The following is a 14,041-nucleotide window of genomic DNA, read 5'->3' as shown; positions in this document are numbered from 1 at the left end:
TCACATATTGCCCAGAATGGTGAAACACACACTTCAGTCACTGCACTGAGTGGTCACAGCTTGATCCAGATGTTGAATATACAGTTTCATGGTTAGCAGGTGGACATTCCCTAAGCATCAAAGTCTGTGTCACCATTGTGGGTCACGTGGCTTCATGCTAGCTCCTGGCATTCTTGGCTCTGATCCGCTAAAGGCAGGTTATTGTATGGGAACATACTGTTTACCCATTTGATACTTTCTGCCATATTAAATTTTTAGAGAAAAATACTGCTAGCATTTATTGATCACATACATTGCTTTTTAATGTGATCAGAATACCAGTGTCCAGTAGAAGCACATTTGGGGAATGCTGATCTAAGCAGTGTGTGTTTCATTTTTAGCTGACGGCTGAACCGATAGCAAACAGACCTTTAACTTGGGTGCTAAATCTTCTGTTTCTCAACCACATGCTTGGGAAAAAAAGATCACCCTGCACTGGGAAAGCCTGGTAATCAAATAAAGGAACTCTTCCCCCAAATGGGTCATTGAGTCTAAATTTTTACCTAACTTAGCTAAGCAGGCAAGTGCTGTTTTCAAAATGGAATTCTCACTTGTGATTGTGCTTTGTTACTTTCTGTGAAATGATGAGTCTGCGAGCTAGAAATCTGTTCTCTTAAAGACACATCCAGACAAACGGAAAAGGAGCGCTGCCCTGCTCCGTTCTGTCAGAAAGGCAGACTGAGTCCCAAGTTACCAGTTTTGTTGAAGTGTCCATTAAGTTCTACAGATACTGAAAATTTTTGTACTTTTGATACTTGAAGGGGACTTTTCATCATTCCAAGTAGCGAGATCCAGATAAGTTATTTAAAAGGCTAGAATGAGTTACTTAGATGAATGCAATTTTAATGATCCTGTGTGAAAAGAATTCCTATAGACAGTTTTTGAAGGATTGGCCTTTTATGCCCAACTATGGGTGATAGTTGAAATTGTACAAATTAACTTTTCATTAGTAAGTACACGTTTTTTGAATATTCTGTTTCAGGTCAGGTGAATATTCCTTCAGCCCAAAGTCAGGATTAATTCTTAAGTGTCTCATGTTAATTCATTCCTTTATTAGAACTTTGGCAGCTCATTGACAGAATTTTAAATAGGTAGGTGGAAAATGTCACATTCTTGGGCTGTATCACTAGACACAACTGTGCTTTCTTTTTCAAGACTTTGTTCTTATAGTGTAGACTAGTGACAGGAACAGAAATAATTGATGTGGTGAAATGTCTTCTTTATACTTCAGTACAAAGATTACTTAACAACAACAAAATCTTCCTCAAGTCCTAGTAACTAATGAGAGTTTATAAAAGAAAAGGCAAGTCTAGCTAAAGAATTGTGATTGTAGTTTGGTTTTAAAAAGTTACTGTTTTCTGCAATAATAAAAAAATTGGCAACTTTTCAGTGGATACGGGTTGATGTAATGGTTCATTGATTTATCTGGGTGTAAACAACTTTCATGATGCATAATTTGTACCCTGTATCACATGCTGTAATACACCAAACTGTATCTGTATTTGATATTTTTATACTTTATCTAGAATATTCTGTAATGCTTTCAATTAGATTTTTGGAAAATTGTGGTGAAATACACAGAATTTACCATGTTCATCACTTTTAAGTGTACAGTTCATCAGTTAGACTTTTATTTAAATGCAGCTATTTTTCTAGAACATACTGATGAAAGAACAATCAGTTTGGCTAAATTTGTGTGGGAAGGAGTCCTTAAGGAGCCATTAATGTAAACTGTATAGAATCTGGAAGGATCAAGATGTGGGGCTGTTGGTACTTCTTAGAGGCCAGACTATGGGATGGGGCTGAAAACGAAGGCGTGGTTGAGAATTAGGATAAGTTGGCCAGAGGTTCCTCCTAGCCAAGTGGGCCCTCCTGCCCTCTCTAGCAGAAAGCTAGTTGACTCCTTGAGGGATTTATACTGTTCAGGAAGGGTGGCATGCCCTAGTGAAAACAGGGTACTTAACTGAGAGCCTGTGTATTGACAAATGAGCCCTGTAGTTCCTATTCTCCCCTGGTTCCTGTGATGCTGGAAGCTGGGCTTTTACCTTCCCACTCAGGAAATTTAGAGGATTCTTTTCTGTGAACTGACTCAAGAAAAAAGATCGGCAGTTACTAACATTCAGTATTCCTCCAGTGGAAAAAAAAAACTAGCTTGCTGCCATATTGTCCCCAAAGGAAGCTCTGTTGACAAGCCCTGCCCATTCAGGGAGTTTCCCTTAGCTCTTCAGTGCCTTACTGGTAAATACGAATGTTCACCTAGGATCATCAGAACTTTAGAGAAAGTTTACAGTGTGAAAGAGACCAAAATAAACCAAAAAAAAAAAAAAAAAAAAAAAAACAGAGAAAGAAGGAACAGAAAAAAAAAAACCCACCTTAATTAAAAGCTTGCTTTAATATCCTTAGCTAAGTCTGTAACCATGAAATAACAGTATACCACAAAGACTAGTCAGAGAATTAAAATTGGCTCTTAGCAATTAAATATTATAGCAGAAATTCAAAAGTTAAAAGAATTAGGATAAGAGAATGAGGGAGTCAGTCTAGAAGATCTGCACTATTCAGATTCCAGTAAAAAGCGAACAGAGAAATTGGGAGGTAGGAAATAAAGATTAATGCAGAGAAACTTTCCAGAGCTGAAGAGTTAGGAGTATCTAGAATGAAAAGACCTCACTGAATACATAGCAAATGAACAGGAAGGCTCCCACATCAAGACCTAATGTAATGAAATATTGGGAGGCCAAAGATAAAAAAAAAAGATGTCAGGGGCACCTGGGTGGCTCAGATGGTTGAGTGTCTGCCTCCGGCTCAGGTCATGATCTCTGGGTCCTGGGGTCAAGCCCCACATTGGGCTCCCGGCTCAATGAAGTTTCTCCTTCTCCCTCTGCCTCTCTCATGCTCTCTGCCTCTCCTTCTGTCTGTCTCAAGTAAATAAATAACCTTAAAAAAAAAAAAATAAAGACTTTAAATGCTTTGGGAGAAAAGAAACAGGTCATTTACAGGGACTCAGGAATTCAAATGCCTTTGTACTTCTCATTAACAGTTCTGGAAGCTGGGAGACAGTGGAAGAGTACCTGTGTCATAGCAAGAAAAATAATTTTCAACTCAATTACATTCTTCTCTGAACTATCAGTTAAGTGTGAATATAGGCTAAAGATATTTTCAGCTAAGTCTCAAAGTGTCTTCAGAATGTGACCTTTCACATCTCCTCCTCTGGCACCATCATAGCCAACATTTATGTAGTGCTTACTGTGTGCTTCACTTTAGCACTTAGAGCGACAGTATGAGGTTGATGGATAACTTCTCTGTTTTACAAGTGGAGAAACTGAGCCATGGAGAAGTTAGTTCCCACGGTTACGCAGCTAGGCAGTGGTGGAATTGAAATTTGAACCTGGGTGATCCTGAATCCACTGCGTTAGATTGCCTCTGCTCGAGATGTGCTCCGCCGCAGTGACGGAGGGAGACAAAAGACCAGGAGACAGGATCCAGCATAGGAGCGGATGAAAAGGAACAGCTGGGTTGGAGGTGAAGGGATGCTCTAGGGTCTTAGCAGTAGAAAGAGATCCAGAATTCATTGGTTCTAGGCTGGAACACAGGGCTCCAGGAGAAGAATGGGACGGATGTGCTACTGGCTCTGTTCGGTCACATGGAGCGCAGCCTACTGGTGGAGAATGAATTGGTGGTATCTCCATAAACAAACACAAAGATAGGGAAAAATAGGAAGGGAGAGATCATCATAATACCCTACGTGACTCTGCTTTGAATAATATTTGTGTAGACAGTATGCAGTAAATCGCGAATATTGCATTCACTAGGAATTGTGATTGGGGAGCAAGGGGAAGAGAACCGCGTTTAGGTGTGTGTGCCTGTGAAGGGCCAGTGGGTGTGGTGTAGGAGGATGAGATCTCAGCTATCACACTAGGAAGTCAGCACAGACTCCCTTTGAGACAGAAGAAAAAGCAGGCACTGTCAGTATTTAGAAAGAGTGGCAGCAAATACCAGAAGAAACAGGAGAGTTAAAGTGGTTGCTTCTGGGGTGCTAGAATTAGGGATTGGAAAGGCTGAGGCAGAAGACTGCTATTATTTAAGTAATATGCGACTTCAAAAAAATAATTATACACAAAACATGGCATTATTTTTCTTCTCCGCCCATAACCTATGTGTCGGCAAAGCTTGATGATTCTGTATGCAGTGTGTGTCTGCGGTCTGGTCCCTTCTCGGCACCCTCACTGCTGCGGCTGGGCCCAGCCTCCAGCCTCTCTTACGGGATTACTGCAGCATCTCCTGTCTGGACTCTGAGCTTCTATCCTTGCTTTTTTTTTTTAGATTTTATTTTCGAGTAATCTCTACACCCAATATGGGGCTTGAACTTAGAACCCTGAGATCAGGAGTTGCATGCTGTGCTGACTGGGGCAGCCATGCGCCCCATATCCTTGCCCCTCTTCAGTATCCGCACAGCACTCAGAGCGATGCAGTTAAAATGTGAATCAGATTGTGATGCTCTCGTGCTCAGAGCTCTGCAGTGGTTTCCTAGTTCACTTAAAGTAAGAGCCAGAATGCTCTTCTGGTCGCTCCCCATGTCCACACACACCCGTTCTCTGCTGTATTTTTCTCCATAGCATTAATCATCTAACATTAGGTGTTTTACATACTCCTTTTGTTTCTTGGCTGTGTTCCCTCAGTAGAATATAACGTCAGTGAGTATGGGGATTTTTGTCTGCTTTGTTCCCTGTATTCTCAGCCTAGAACAGTACTTGGCACACCGTAGCCCCTGAATAAAGATTTCTTAAATAAATGCATTGCTTTCATGGAAATAAAAATTACGTTTAAAAGTGCCATCAGTTTTAGAAGAAATCAGAAGCGGTTTGCAATAAGCTAAGCTAAGCGGTTCATTGTCTTACTGGTTTAAGCATCCCCAAGCAGTTTGAAAGGGAAGTCCCGGGGGATCTAATTGAAAAGATTTGTTTCCATTTGGAAAATAACCATATGCTGTCCTGACCTTACACCCCTTGAAAAACTTGTGCTGTGTACTATCAGTCCTTACTGCAAAAATGGATCGTAATGTTTCGTGGTAACTATTTATGACTCAGACTGTTGAATTTCACAACCTTTTGGCGGCTAAGATTTCAGACAGGATACTGGTATTTATTTTTAAATCCTAGAATCTGCTTAGTGAGGTTAAGTAAGCATCACAGATATCTCCAGTAAGGAGCCAACAGCCAAGATTCCGTTTCTTACAGGGAAGACCACCTCCAGCAGTCTGAGCGCCGGTTGGCCTTGTGTTCGCTCATAGTCTTTCTGGCCGTGCTGCGGCTAATGACGAATGCTTGCATTTCGCCGGCTCGGTCTTTCTCGGCCCTCTCCCTTCTTACCTCTTCTTTCAGAAAATGTAAGGTGCCACACTAGTGCTGTCGCGTGTATTTCCATGGCTACAGGGCACATGTCTGCATACACATGGTTAGAATTCCCAGTGGGAGAAGCTGAACTGTGAGAGGGAAGGGTCTTCATCCTGAAGCATACCTGATCACGGCCGACCACGAAAAACGTGAATGCAGAGCCAGGCAAATGACGTGGTCTGTCTTTGCACTGCCTGCAGATGTCTGCTGGGAAATCAGCGGAAACGTAACCTTCCTCCACACTCCTGCTGCTTCAGTAGCATAACGTGGATCCTCTGAATCTGGGAAGGCCTTTCAGTAAGGTGTTTGGAAATCATGATCCTTGGATTGGAATCTGTTAGATTATAGTTCAGTTTGTATTTGCAGGGATGTATATTTGTGTTAACTGTGGCACCAAAGAGATTTTGCAGGGACTTTTTGTTTGTTTTGTTTTGCTTTTGATGATTTCCCTGCGCATTAGGGCTGTTTGCATACTTAGGTAATTACAGAGTAAGAGTTCTAAGTGATTGACGATGGTTTAGGTCCCCGTTCCATCAGCGTGTCTTTCCAGGCTGTGTTCTGCCCTTCCTTCTGACTTCTAGATACGCCCTTCTGTTACTGCCTTGTAGAATGATGGCCACACACTGCTTTCCTGCTAGGTCGTGAAGTTCTTTCGTGTTTTAAGAGCAGATGCTATTTCATTGTATCATTTTGAGGAAAGATAATCCTGAGAGAATCCCAGTTAAGTAGCAGGCAGTGTGCTATAGACATTTTCATATTCAGTATCTGATAGTTCTGACCATAGTCAGCCTTTGGCTTGTGATAGGATTTCATTGTTCTCGTTACTGTGCTACGAACTGGGTGGCTTCAGTTTTTGCAAATCCAAGGTGAGAAACCTTAAACTCATTGCTGCCAGATAATGCCTCGTGGGTCATTAAAATCAAGTGCCACTATGGTTGGTGGCGGTGGTTTAAATATAGACTGCAGTAAAACATTGGGCAGAGGGTCTCCTTGTAAATGAAGAAGTTTGTAGCCTGGTCGACAGAAGAGTTAATAGGATTCATTGCTGCTGGCAGAGCTCCTCCCAGAATTGTTCTGGAGAGATCTGTAGTGGCATGTTGCAGGTTTCTACTCTTGTCCCTCTCCTGTTGAGGAATTTGGATAATGACTTAGAGGTATGTTTGCTCAGTGGTGGATGAGACAGCGAAGAGGGATAACTAAAAACCAAATGCCAACTAAGGATGTTATAGGATCACAGAAGGATCTGTGAAGGATGAGCTGAAAGAGACCGAATGAATTCTGAGAGAGACACTTCTTGTCCTCAATTTAAAAAGTCACTACAAAGTTACAGGCTCGTTAAGAACTGGCCAAACTGCAGAAGAGATAAAAGCACTTGAGATTTGTGAGATCCAAATTCGTGTTTGTCGTAGTTGCCTGAAAGAACCAGAGCCGGGTGACAGATGCCAAAGGTACAGAACAGAGGCAGTACAGGAGTCCTTCGACTGAATTCTGAAGGATTAGCTGGGTTTGGTTCGTGATGTTGTATTATGTTCTTATGATTATATTAGAATGTTTTGATCATGTAATATGTGGCAATACAAAAGAATACATGTAATATGTCAGTTACAAAGTAAACAAAAAATATATCTATAAAGGCCTTATTCCCAGCTTGAGAACTAGAACGTTCTGAAGATCCTTGACTGTTTTCCTTCTCTACCCCACAAGTAACTGTTATTCTGAATTTGTCATTGCTTTGCTTTTTCAGAAGTAATTCTACCATGCCATGTGTGTATTTATAAGCCGTACATTCTGTTAAAATTGTTTTTCAGTTTTATGAAAATGACATTATACTTATGTAGCCTTTGCCACTTGCTTTTTACATTCAACGTTGTTTCTAAGATGCATTTATATCAGTTGTTCTCAACCAGCATCCCTCATCAACAGAATTGCCCCATGAACACAGAAGGTGATTGGAATGGCTCTTTTCTCAGTTCTCGCAAGGATGGTACTTTTTAGATACATGGGAGAGCTGCTCTCTGGGTACCTGTCACGGGTGCTCAAGCTGGCACTTTGGGCTTCACTCTCTGTTGGAACCTGCTGGAGTTCTAGTTAGTTCATGTTTACTGCTGTAAAATGGTCCATTTGTGAGCATAGTAAAGCTTATTCGTATATTCTCCTCTCATGGACATTTGGGTTGTTGCCAGTACTTTTGTTGTTAATTGTGGACAGTTTCACTCTATGTTGTATGTATCTTGGGTGCATGTGAACAAACATTTCTCTCCATGTACATCTGAGTGGTGTTGCTGGGGGCTGCCACATTTTCATGGGGACATGGGCAAACCAGTGAGTAAAGAGAAGGGCAACTCAGAATAGTTCAGCTAAATCATAACCAGTCTTTATTCTTATTTTCTTAGGGATTGAAGAGGTTAATGACCATTTGCCAGAAGCACTTTCCTACAGATCCATCCAAATGTGTGGAGTACAATGCACTGTGAGATCTGTGTGGTGTGTAAGTCATGAGAAACTCGAGTGCACGTGGTACGGACTTCTGGAATTACCAACAGGAACGAGGGATGAACAGCGGTGCGGTGTCCTGTGTTTGAGTTCTGCCTAATGCTGCTCTCTCGGTTTTAAGAAACGGTGTTGGCTCTAGCACCTCTGGCTGCAGACTGATTTTTGTGTCATTTACTTTAGTCAAAAAGTTAAGTTCTAAAGACTTCCTCGAATTTAACTGTGTAGACAACTGTCACAGAAGGGTCTAAAATCACCTCTTCCCTCTAGACCTGCAAGCTGGCAGTTAGATGATTGAAAAGGAACATTTGAGGATGGACTTAATTCTTTCTGTAAAATATGATAATTTTCACATTGTCTTTTATGTAACATTTAGAAAAAATATTTTTATATATTTCAACAAAAATATGGAACCATTTAATGAAACTTTATAGCCCTTAAATGTTGCCGAACTTTTGCCATCTTGCAGTAGAATTGGAATGTAAATGTTATTACTGTTAACTCAAGTGTTGTTTTTCTTGCATTTCAAGGCTTGCTTTTACCTTCTAAGGAGTGTAAATTTTAGTATTTGTCATCTCTCAGGACAAAGAATTCATGGGAAATCACAGTTCGAAAAAGATGGTATATTATACCAACAGAAGTTTAAATTAAGGAACCCCAGTGCTTCAAGTTTCAAGGTGGGGCAATGGATTGTCAGGCCAGCCAAGGCTGGGGACCTTGCGACACCGCTGGTTCTTCCCAGGCTAGGACCGCCTATGAGGAGCAAGGTGCCGGGACTCTGGTCACTGCCTGGACCAGTAGGTCAGGTCTGAGTTGGCACAGATGAGGACTTCTGAATCTCACACAGTGTCCTGCGAAGATAATGGTGACGAGTCGCTGTGCGCTGCAAGTTGAGAGGACTCAGTTAATAGAGGAAGGTGGGTGAACGGAGCCGACCTGCCCAGGTGGAGCGACGGTGTCGGGTAGCAGTAAGGGGGTGCTCCCGAGTCAGCACTGCTGAGCTGGAGGTCCCAGCTCCCCCCACGAGTGTGTGACCCTGGGCGTCACTTAGCCTTTCTCCGCCTCATTTGCCCCAGCTGCAGATGGTCGTGAGGCATCGGGGTGTGTACCTCAGGGGCCGCTGTGGTGTTCAAGTCAAATAAAAGGCTCAGCACACCGCCTGGCGAACGAGAGCTCAGTGAATGCTGGGTCTTGTGTCCTCGTTCCTGAGCCCTGTGCCTGAGGGGCGGGGTGTGCTCACGTCGGGGGTGGTGGCGGCAGCAGCCACTGCGGTGGGAGCGGTTACCTAGCAGACTGTGTCTGGGCTCTGTGACTGCTCCCGCTTTCAGCCTGTTCGGAGTTGAAAGGGCGAGAGGACGTGGTGGAAGCGAGTCCTGGGTCGTAGGTGGACATAGCTTCTCGTAGCTTCACGGCCACCTGTTCTGGTCCCTTTGGGAAGGCTCGAGAGGTCACTTGTGTATGGCCGTGCCTGTTGGATCATTTCTGCTGGGTGTTTGCACAGGGTGCCTGGAGCCCGCCGTCCTGATTGAGTCAGGCTTACTCCCTACCCCACTCCCCACTTTGGACACCCTCTCTTGTGATTAAAGTAGTTAGGACTTAGGAGAGCTTACTCTAGGGCAGATAAGAGAGAGACTTTCGTAAGATAGGACGCTAGTCTAGACCTGAGTTATGTAGTCTTGTTGTGTCGGATTTGTTGATAAATATTGTTGAAGGAATACTCTCCAAATTACTTTTCTTTATTCGTAGTCAGACCACAGCATGGTGGTCCGTTGATTTCATGTTGTCTTCCCATTTGCTGTTAGTTAATACTCCGCATAAAGAAGAAACTATCATGTTACACCAGTACCTTCTAAAATTGATCCGTATGGGTAGAAGGTTTGGAAAAAAAAAATGGTGACCTTCTACAGTCCTGTGAATGTTAACCATTTTGGGCTTGGGTAGAGGGAAGCAGGTTCATAGAAAAGCTTTCCATTTCCCTGAAACTAAAGGTCTTCTGTTAAGTGCAAATAATCATGTAGCTATTACAGAACAGTGACCTCCTGGATTCTCCACATCATGAAACTTGTAGTTCAGCAGATATGACATACTTCTGGTTTTAGCTGTTTTTAAAATAAGAAAGGCATCCTTTAAAAATCAGTCACAGCCCTGAAATAACCATTCTTCCCTTTCTTCATTACCGTGGGCCCAGACTCCTGTCCAAAGGAGTTCTCTTTCTGGATTCAAATTTAATAAAATGCTGGTTTTCTCTCAGAAGCAATACTGTATTTCCAGGGAGTTTTCTTGCCAGCTGCGAAGACCAAGCAGTAGGTTTTAGCGTCACAACACAGCCTGTGGCCATCGAGAAGCCAGGGCAGTGCTCTCAGTCTATGGGGAAAATTAGGAAAGTAAAGTTGAGGCCAAAGACAATTGAGGAAGAGAGAAGGATGGTCCAGATCTCCTAAGGAGAAGGGGAGCTCCCGAGAGTCCTGGGCTGGGAGGGCAGCTGTCACGAGTCACAGAACTGAGGGATCTGCTCCGAGCTCAGCGAGAATTGGGAGGGGTGGGCAGTAGGATTGCTAGCAGGAGGGCTTCTGGGTGTTAAGTTCTTCCATCTGGCGATTTCCTGACCTGCTCTCACACTTTCGATTGCCCTGGGTTTTGACCTCAGTAAATACTTGAGAAACACAACTGTCTTTTCATTCGAAAGAAAGTAATTTATTCTGAAAGCAAACAGTTGAGAAAAGTCAACAGAAAAGTATTTCAGAGTATTTGGTAGATTTGAATTTGGGGATTCCTATCACTGATTCCTTTTCAGCCACACAGTCACCCCTTTTAATTAAGGCTTACCAGAGAAGGTGGTGGAATGTCAGGGGGCCGTTGCAGTGAAAGGGGAGCACGAAGTTGCAGTGTGGCGATCGCCTGTGAGCGTCTCCGAGAGGTGCCTCCCCCAGGATGCTCCTGGGACACCCCTCGTGGGCCGACTTGATCCCGCAGAAATGTACGGGATGGGGTCACGCGGGGAGTCCTGGACCGCAAGCACTTTCTCACGGTGTACTTACGTGCGAGTGTCCAGCTGGCTGGGTGTGTGCAGCCAGCCCCCCGAGGGTCCCTGTGGGAACGCCGTTCCGGCAGCTGCTTTTCATCACAGACCTGCTGCTCTGTTGGCCGAATTCTAACCACACACTAGTACTTTAATGGTTAACAGTATCCTGAAAATCTTTTGAAATTTCAAACGAAGTTCTGGGGTGTAGAGTAACTCGGGAGGCGGTGTGGCTGGCGGCGGCCACTGTGGTGAGCTGACCCCATTCAGATTTGGGAGCCGTGCTCGTTTAAAAAAAGGTTTTGTACATTTACCAAAACAGCTTATTACGAAAGCTTTGATCGCTTACTCAGTTCTCCCCACTGTAAACTCCGGGGTCCTTGGTACAACTTGCTAGAGCTAATAGCCCTCGCGCCTCCCGCCTTTAAGCAGCCGCTTTGAAAATACTGTCAGCCCCCCTCACGGCGTTCAAGCTGGACACATCCTTTCCCCATGGAGAGCAGCTAAGAAGTTTCGAGCTCCCTTTCGAGTAGGATCGGTGACCTCAGAAGTGTTCACTGGGCTTCCTCCCACAACGGGCAAGAGTCGTTTGCCCAGTCTGCTCTCCGGGCCTTTCTGAACTCCGTCTGCCAGCTCGCCAAAACCGAATTGCCTTTCCTGTCCAGCTGCTCTTCCTTTAAGGCCCAGGAGTGATCGGGACCCTCAGTGTTGTAGTCCGAGCCTGGCTCAGAGGCTCTGCCCTCCCCTGACCGGTAGAGTTAAAGCCGTAGCTTTTGAAACTTCCCGCCCACAGCTCAAAGTAAATAGTAACAAGTGTGCGCGTACATAAACGCGTGTGGAACTGAAACAAAAGTGCTCACATACTCTTCTCTTGTATTTCTCTTAAAAATATGCTGGCTGTGACTCCAGGCTGGCTCACACCGTGTGAATGCACTGTGACCGGCAGTTCGAAAACCACTGATTAAGACACCAATTATGAGTAGAGTTAAGGATGGGAATCACCTGGTAGATGAATTGGGCAGAAGGACTCTATTTTTAGGAAGTTCTTTAAATACAGAGCTACGGGGATAACACAGCATTCAAGGTTAGTGTGAAGTTTAGCAGATGATAAAGTCTTTCCAGTGCTAAAGACTTGTGAAGCAGTAATTCTTAATTTCAGATGAAGAGACTGTCCAGGACCAAGGGGAGAATAACCACAGCACACAGCATAGAGCTGGTGGCACGGTTAGGTGGCCACCTTATGCTGGCTGGAATTGTATAAAGCGAGAGGAGACGAGGTATAAAATAAATAGGGTTGAGGCAGAAGAAGATGCGTAGAGACCAGTATCATGCATCAGATATCTACTGAGGGTTGGCTCAGGCCTTCAGAGATTACTTCCCAAGGCTCAGGTAGGCCTGGATGACATTCCTTTTAACGTAAAGTTTATTTTTTTAAAAAGATTTTATGTATTTATTAGAGAGAGAGCCAGCGAGAGAGGGAACACAAGCAGGGGGAGTGGGAGAGGGAGAAGCAGGCTCCCAGCGGAAGAGCCTGATGTGGGGCTCGATCCCAGGACTCCAGGATCACGTCCTGAGCCGAAGGCAGGTGCTTAAGGACTGAGTCACCCAGGTGCCCCTTAATGTAAATTTTAAGCAGTTGTGTAACACAGAAAAATGTACAAATCAGAAGAGTACCATCTCCTGATATATTTTTCAAAGTGAGTATCTCCCAAAGTCTCTAGCATCCAAGTCAGGAAAGACAATATTATTAATGCCCCGGAAATCTCATGCCCCCTTCTGGTCCCTGCCGTGGTCCTCATGTCTAACGTCATTACTGCTACGTAATGCACACATCCTACAGCTCACCCGTCCGAAGTGTACAGGAGATTTAGGGTAACCAGAGCTGGGTGCCGCCATCACCACAATCTGAGTTCAGAACCTTTCTTCACCCCCAGAAGAAACCCCGTACCCATTAGCAGTCACGAATAGGTCAGTTTTGCCTGAGTTTTAATCTGCTCATATGTAAATGGACTCAGTGTGCTTGACTTGTTTTATGTTTGATTTCTTTTGGTTTCTGATCCTCTTCCTCATCACGTGTAGTTGTGGCTCGTTCATTCTCACTGCCACAGCCCACAGTTTATCTGTTTTACTGTTGATAGACTTTTGAGTTGGTTCCAATTTTTGTATGAAGCTTGTATATACATTCTTTGGGGAATGTGAATCTCTGTAAGGTACACACTGCGGTGTGAAATGTCCGGGGCATAGGGTACGTACATACTCAGCTATATTAGATACTGTCAAGGAAATTTCCAAAGGGCTTATATAGTGGACAATCCCCCAGGCAGGATTTGAGAGTTTGAGGTACTCTGCACTCCGGCCACACATGACATACTCTCTGTCATTTTCATTTTAGCCCTTCTGGTGGGTTAAAATGGCATATGCGGTGGCCTTAATTTGCATTTCCCTGCTGACACATAAAGGTGGGCACCTTCTTTACGTGCTTGCTGGCCATTTGGATATTCTCTTTTGTGAAGTTCCCATTCAGGACTTTATTTTTGCCCGTGTCTTCTGTTTAATTAGGCAATTAATGCCTTTTTCTTAACTGATCATAGTTTGTTCTGGTGAGGAGTCCTTTGTTGGACATGTGTGTTAAAATACTTCTCCCACTCTGTGGCTTGCCTCTCTGTGAGGTTCCTGTCTATGCAAAGGGGAAATAACCTTGTAACTAGCTCAGATATTGACATAATCTTTGCTACCTGTGCTGGGTTGTACAAAGATCAAATCGTGTTAGTCTTACAGGAACTTTCTCTTGATTAATGATGTCACATTGGTGTGCCTTAAGGGAATAGGATTTGAGAGAGTGGAAAGCATGTGAGTCTTTAAAATTTTTGCTATACTTTAGTTTTATTAGATTGTTATTTTAATTAAGACTTGGTGATTTTTCTCTTCCTTCGTTGTGCAAGCTTGTCTGCCGTGTATGTGTGGTGTAGACACTGCTAGTGGCTTACCCTGTTCTCATTCTCCTCTTTGCTAACAGAAGCTTCAATTTGTTCAGAGCTGCAATGTGCACAAACTGCTAACTCTCCTCGGACCCCTTGAAGTTAGGGTTGGTTATGTCACATGT

General features: G+C 43.7%; 1 protein-coding gene across 1 annotated transcript in view; it reads left to right on the top strand.

The window, feature by feature from the left end:
- Positions 1 to 9,091, top strand: part of PRPF18 (pre-mRNA processing factor 18) — a 45,070-nt gene extending 35,979 nt beyond the window's left edge. The window contains exon 10 of the mRNA XM_040645389.1: positions 7,823 to 9,091. Within this exon, the coding sequence (XP_040501323.1) occupies positions 7,823 to 7,903 (81 nt within the window). The 3' untranslated portion in view covers positions 7,904 to 9,091. The remainder of the gene's footprint in view (positions 1 to 7,822) is intronic.
- Positions 9,092 to 14,041: the final 4,950 nt, after the last annotated feature.

The sequence above is a fragment of the Ursus maritimus genome, unplaced genomic scaffold (assembly GCF_017311325.1).
Source record: "Ursus maritimus isolate PB19 unplaced genomic scaffold, ASM1731132v1 scaffold_31, whole genome shotgun sequence".
NCBI lineage: Eukaryota > Metazoa > Chordata > Mammalia > Carnivora > Ursidae > Ursus > Ursus maritimus.
This window is presented reverse-complemented; position numbering and strand designations above follow the sequence as displayed.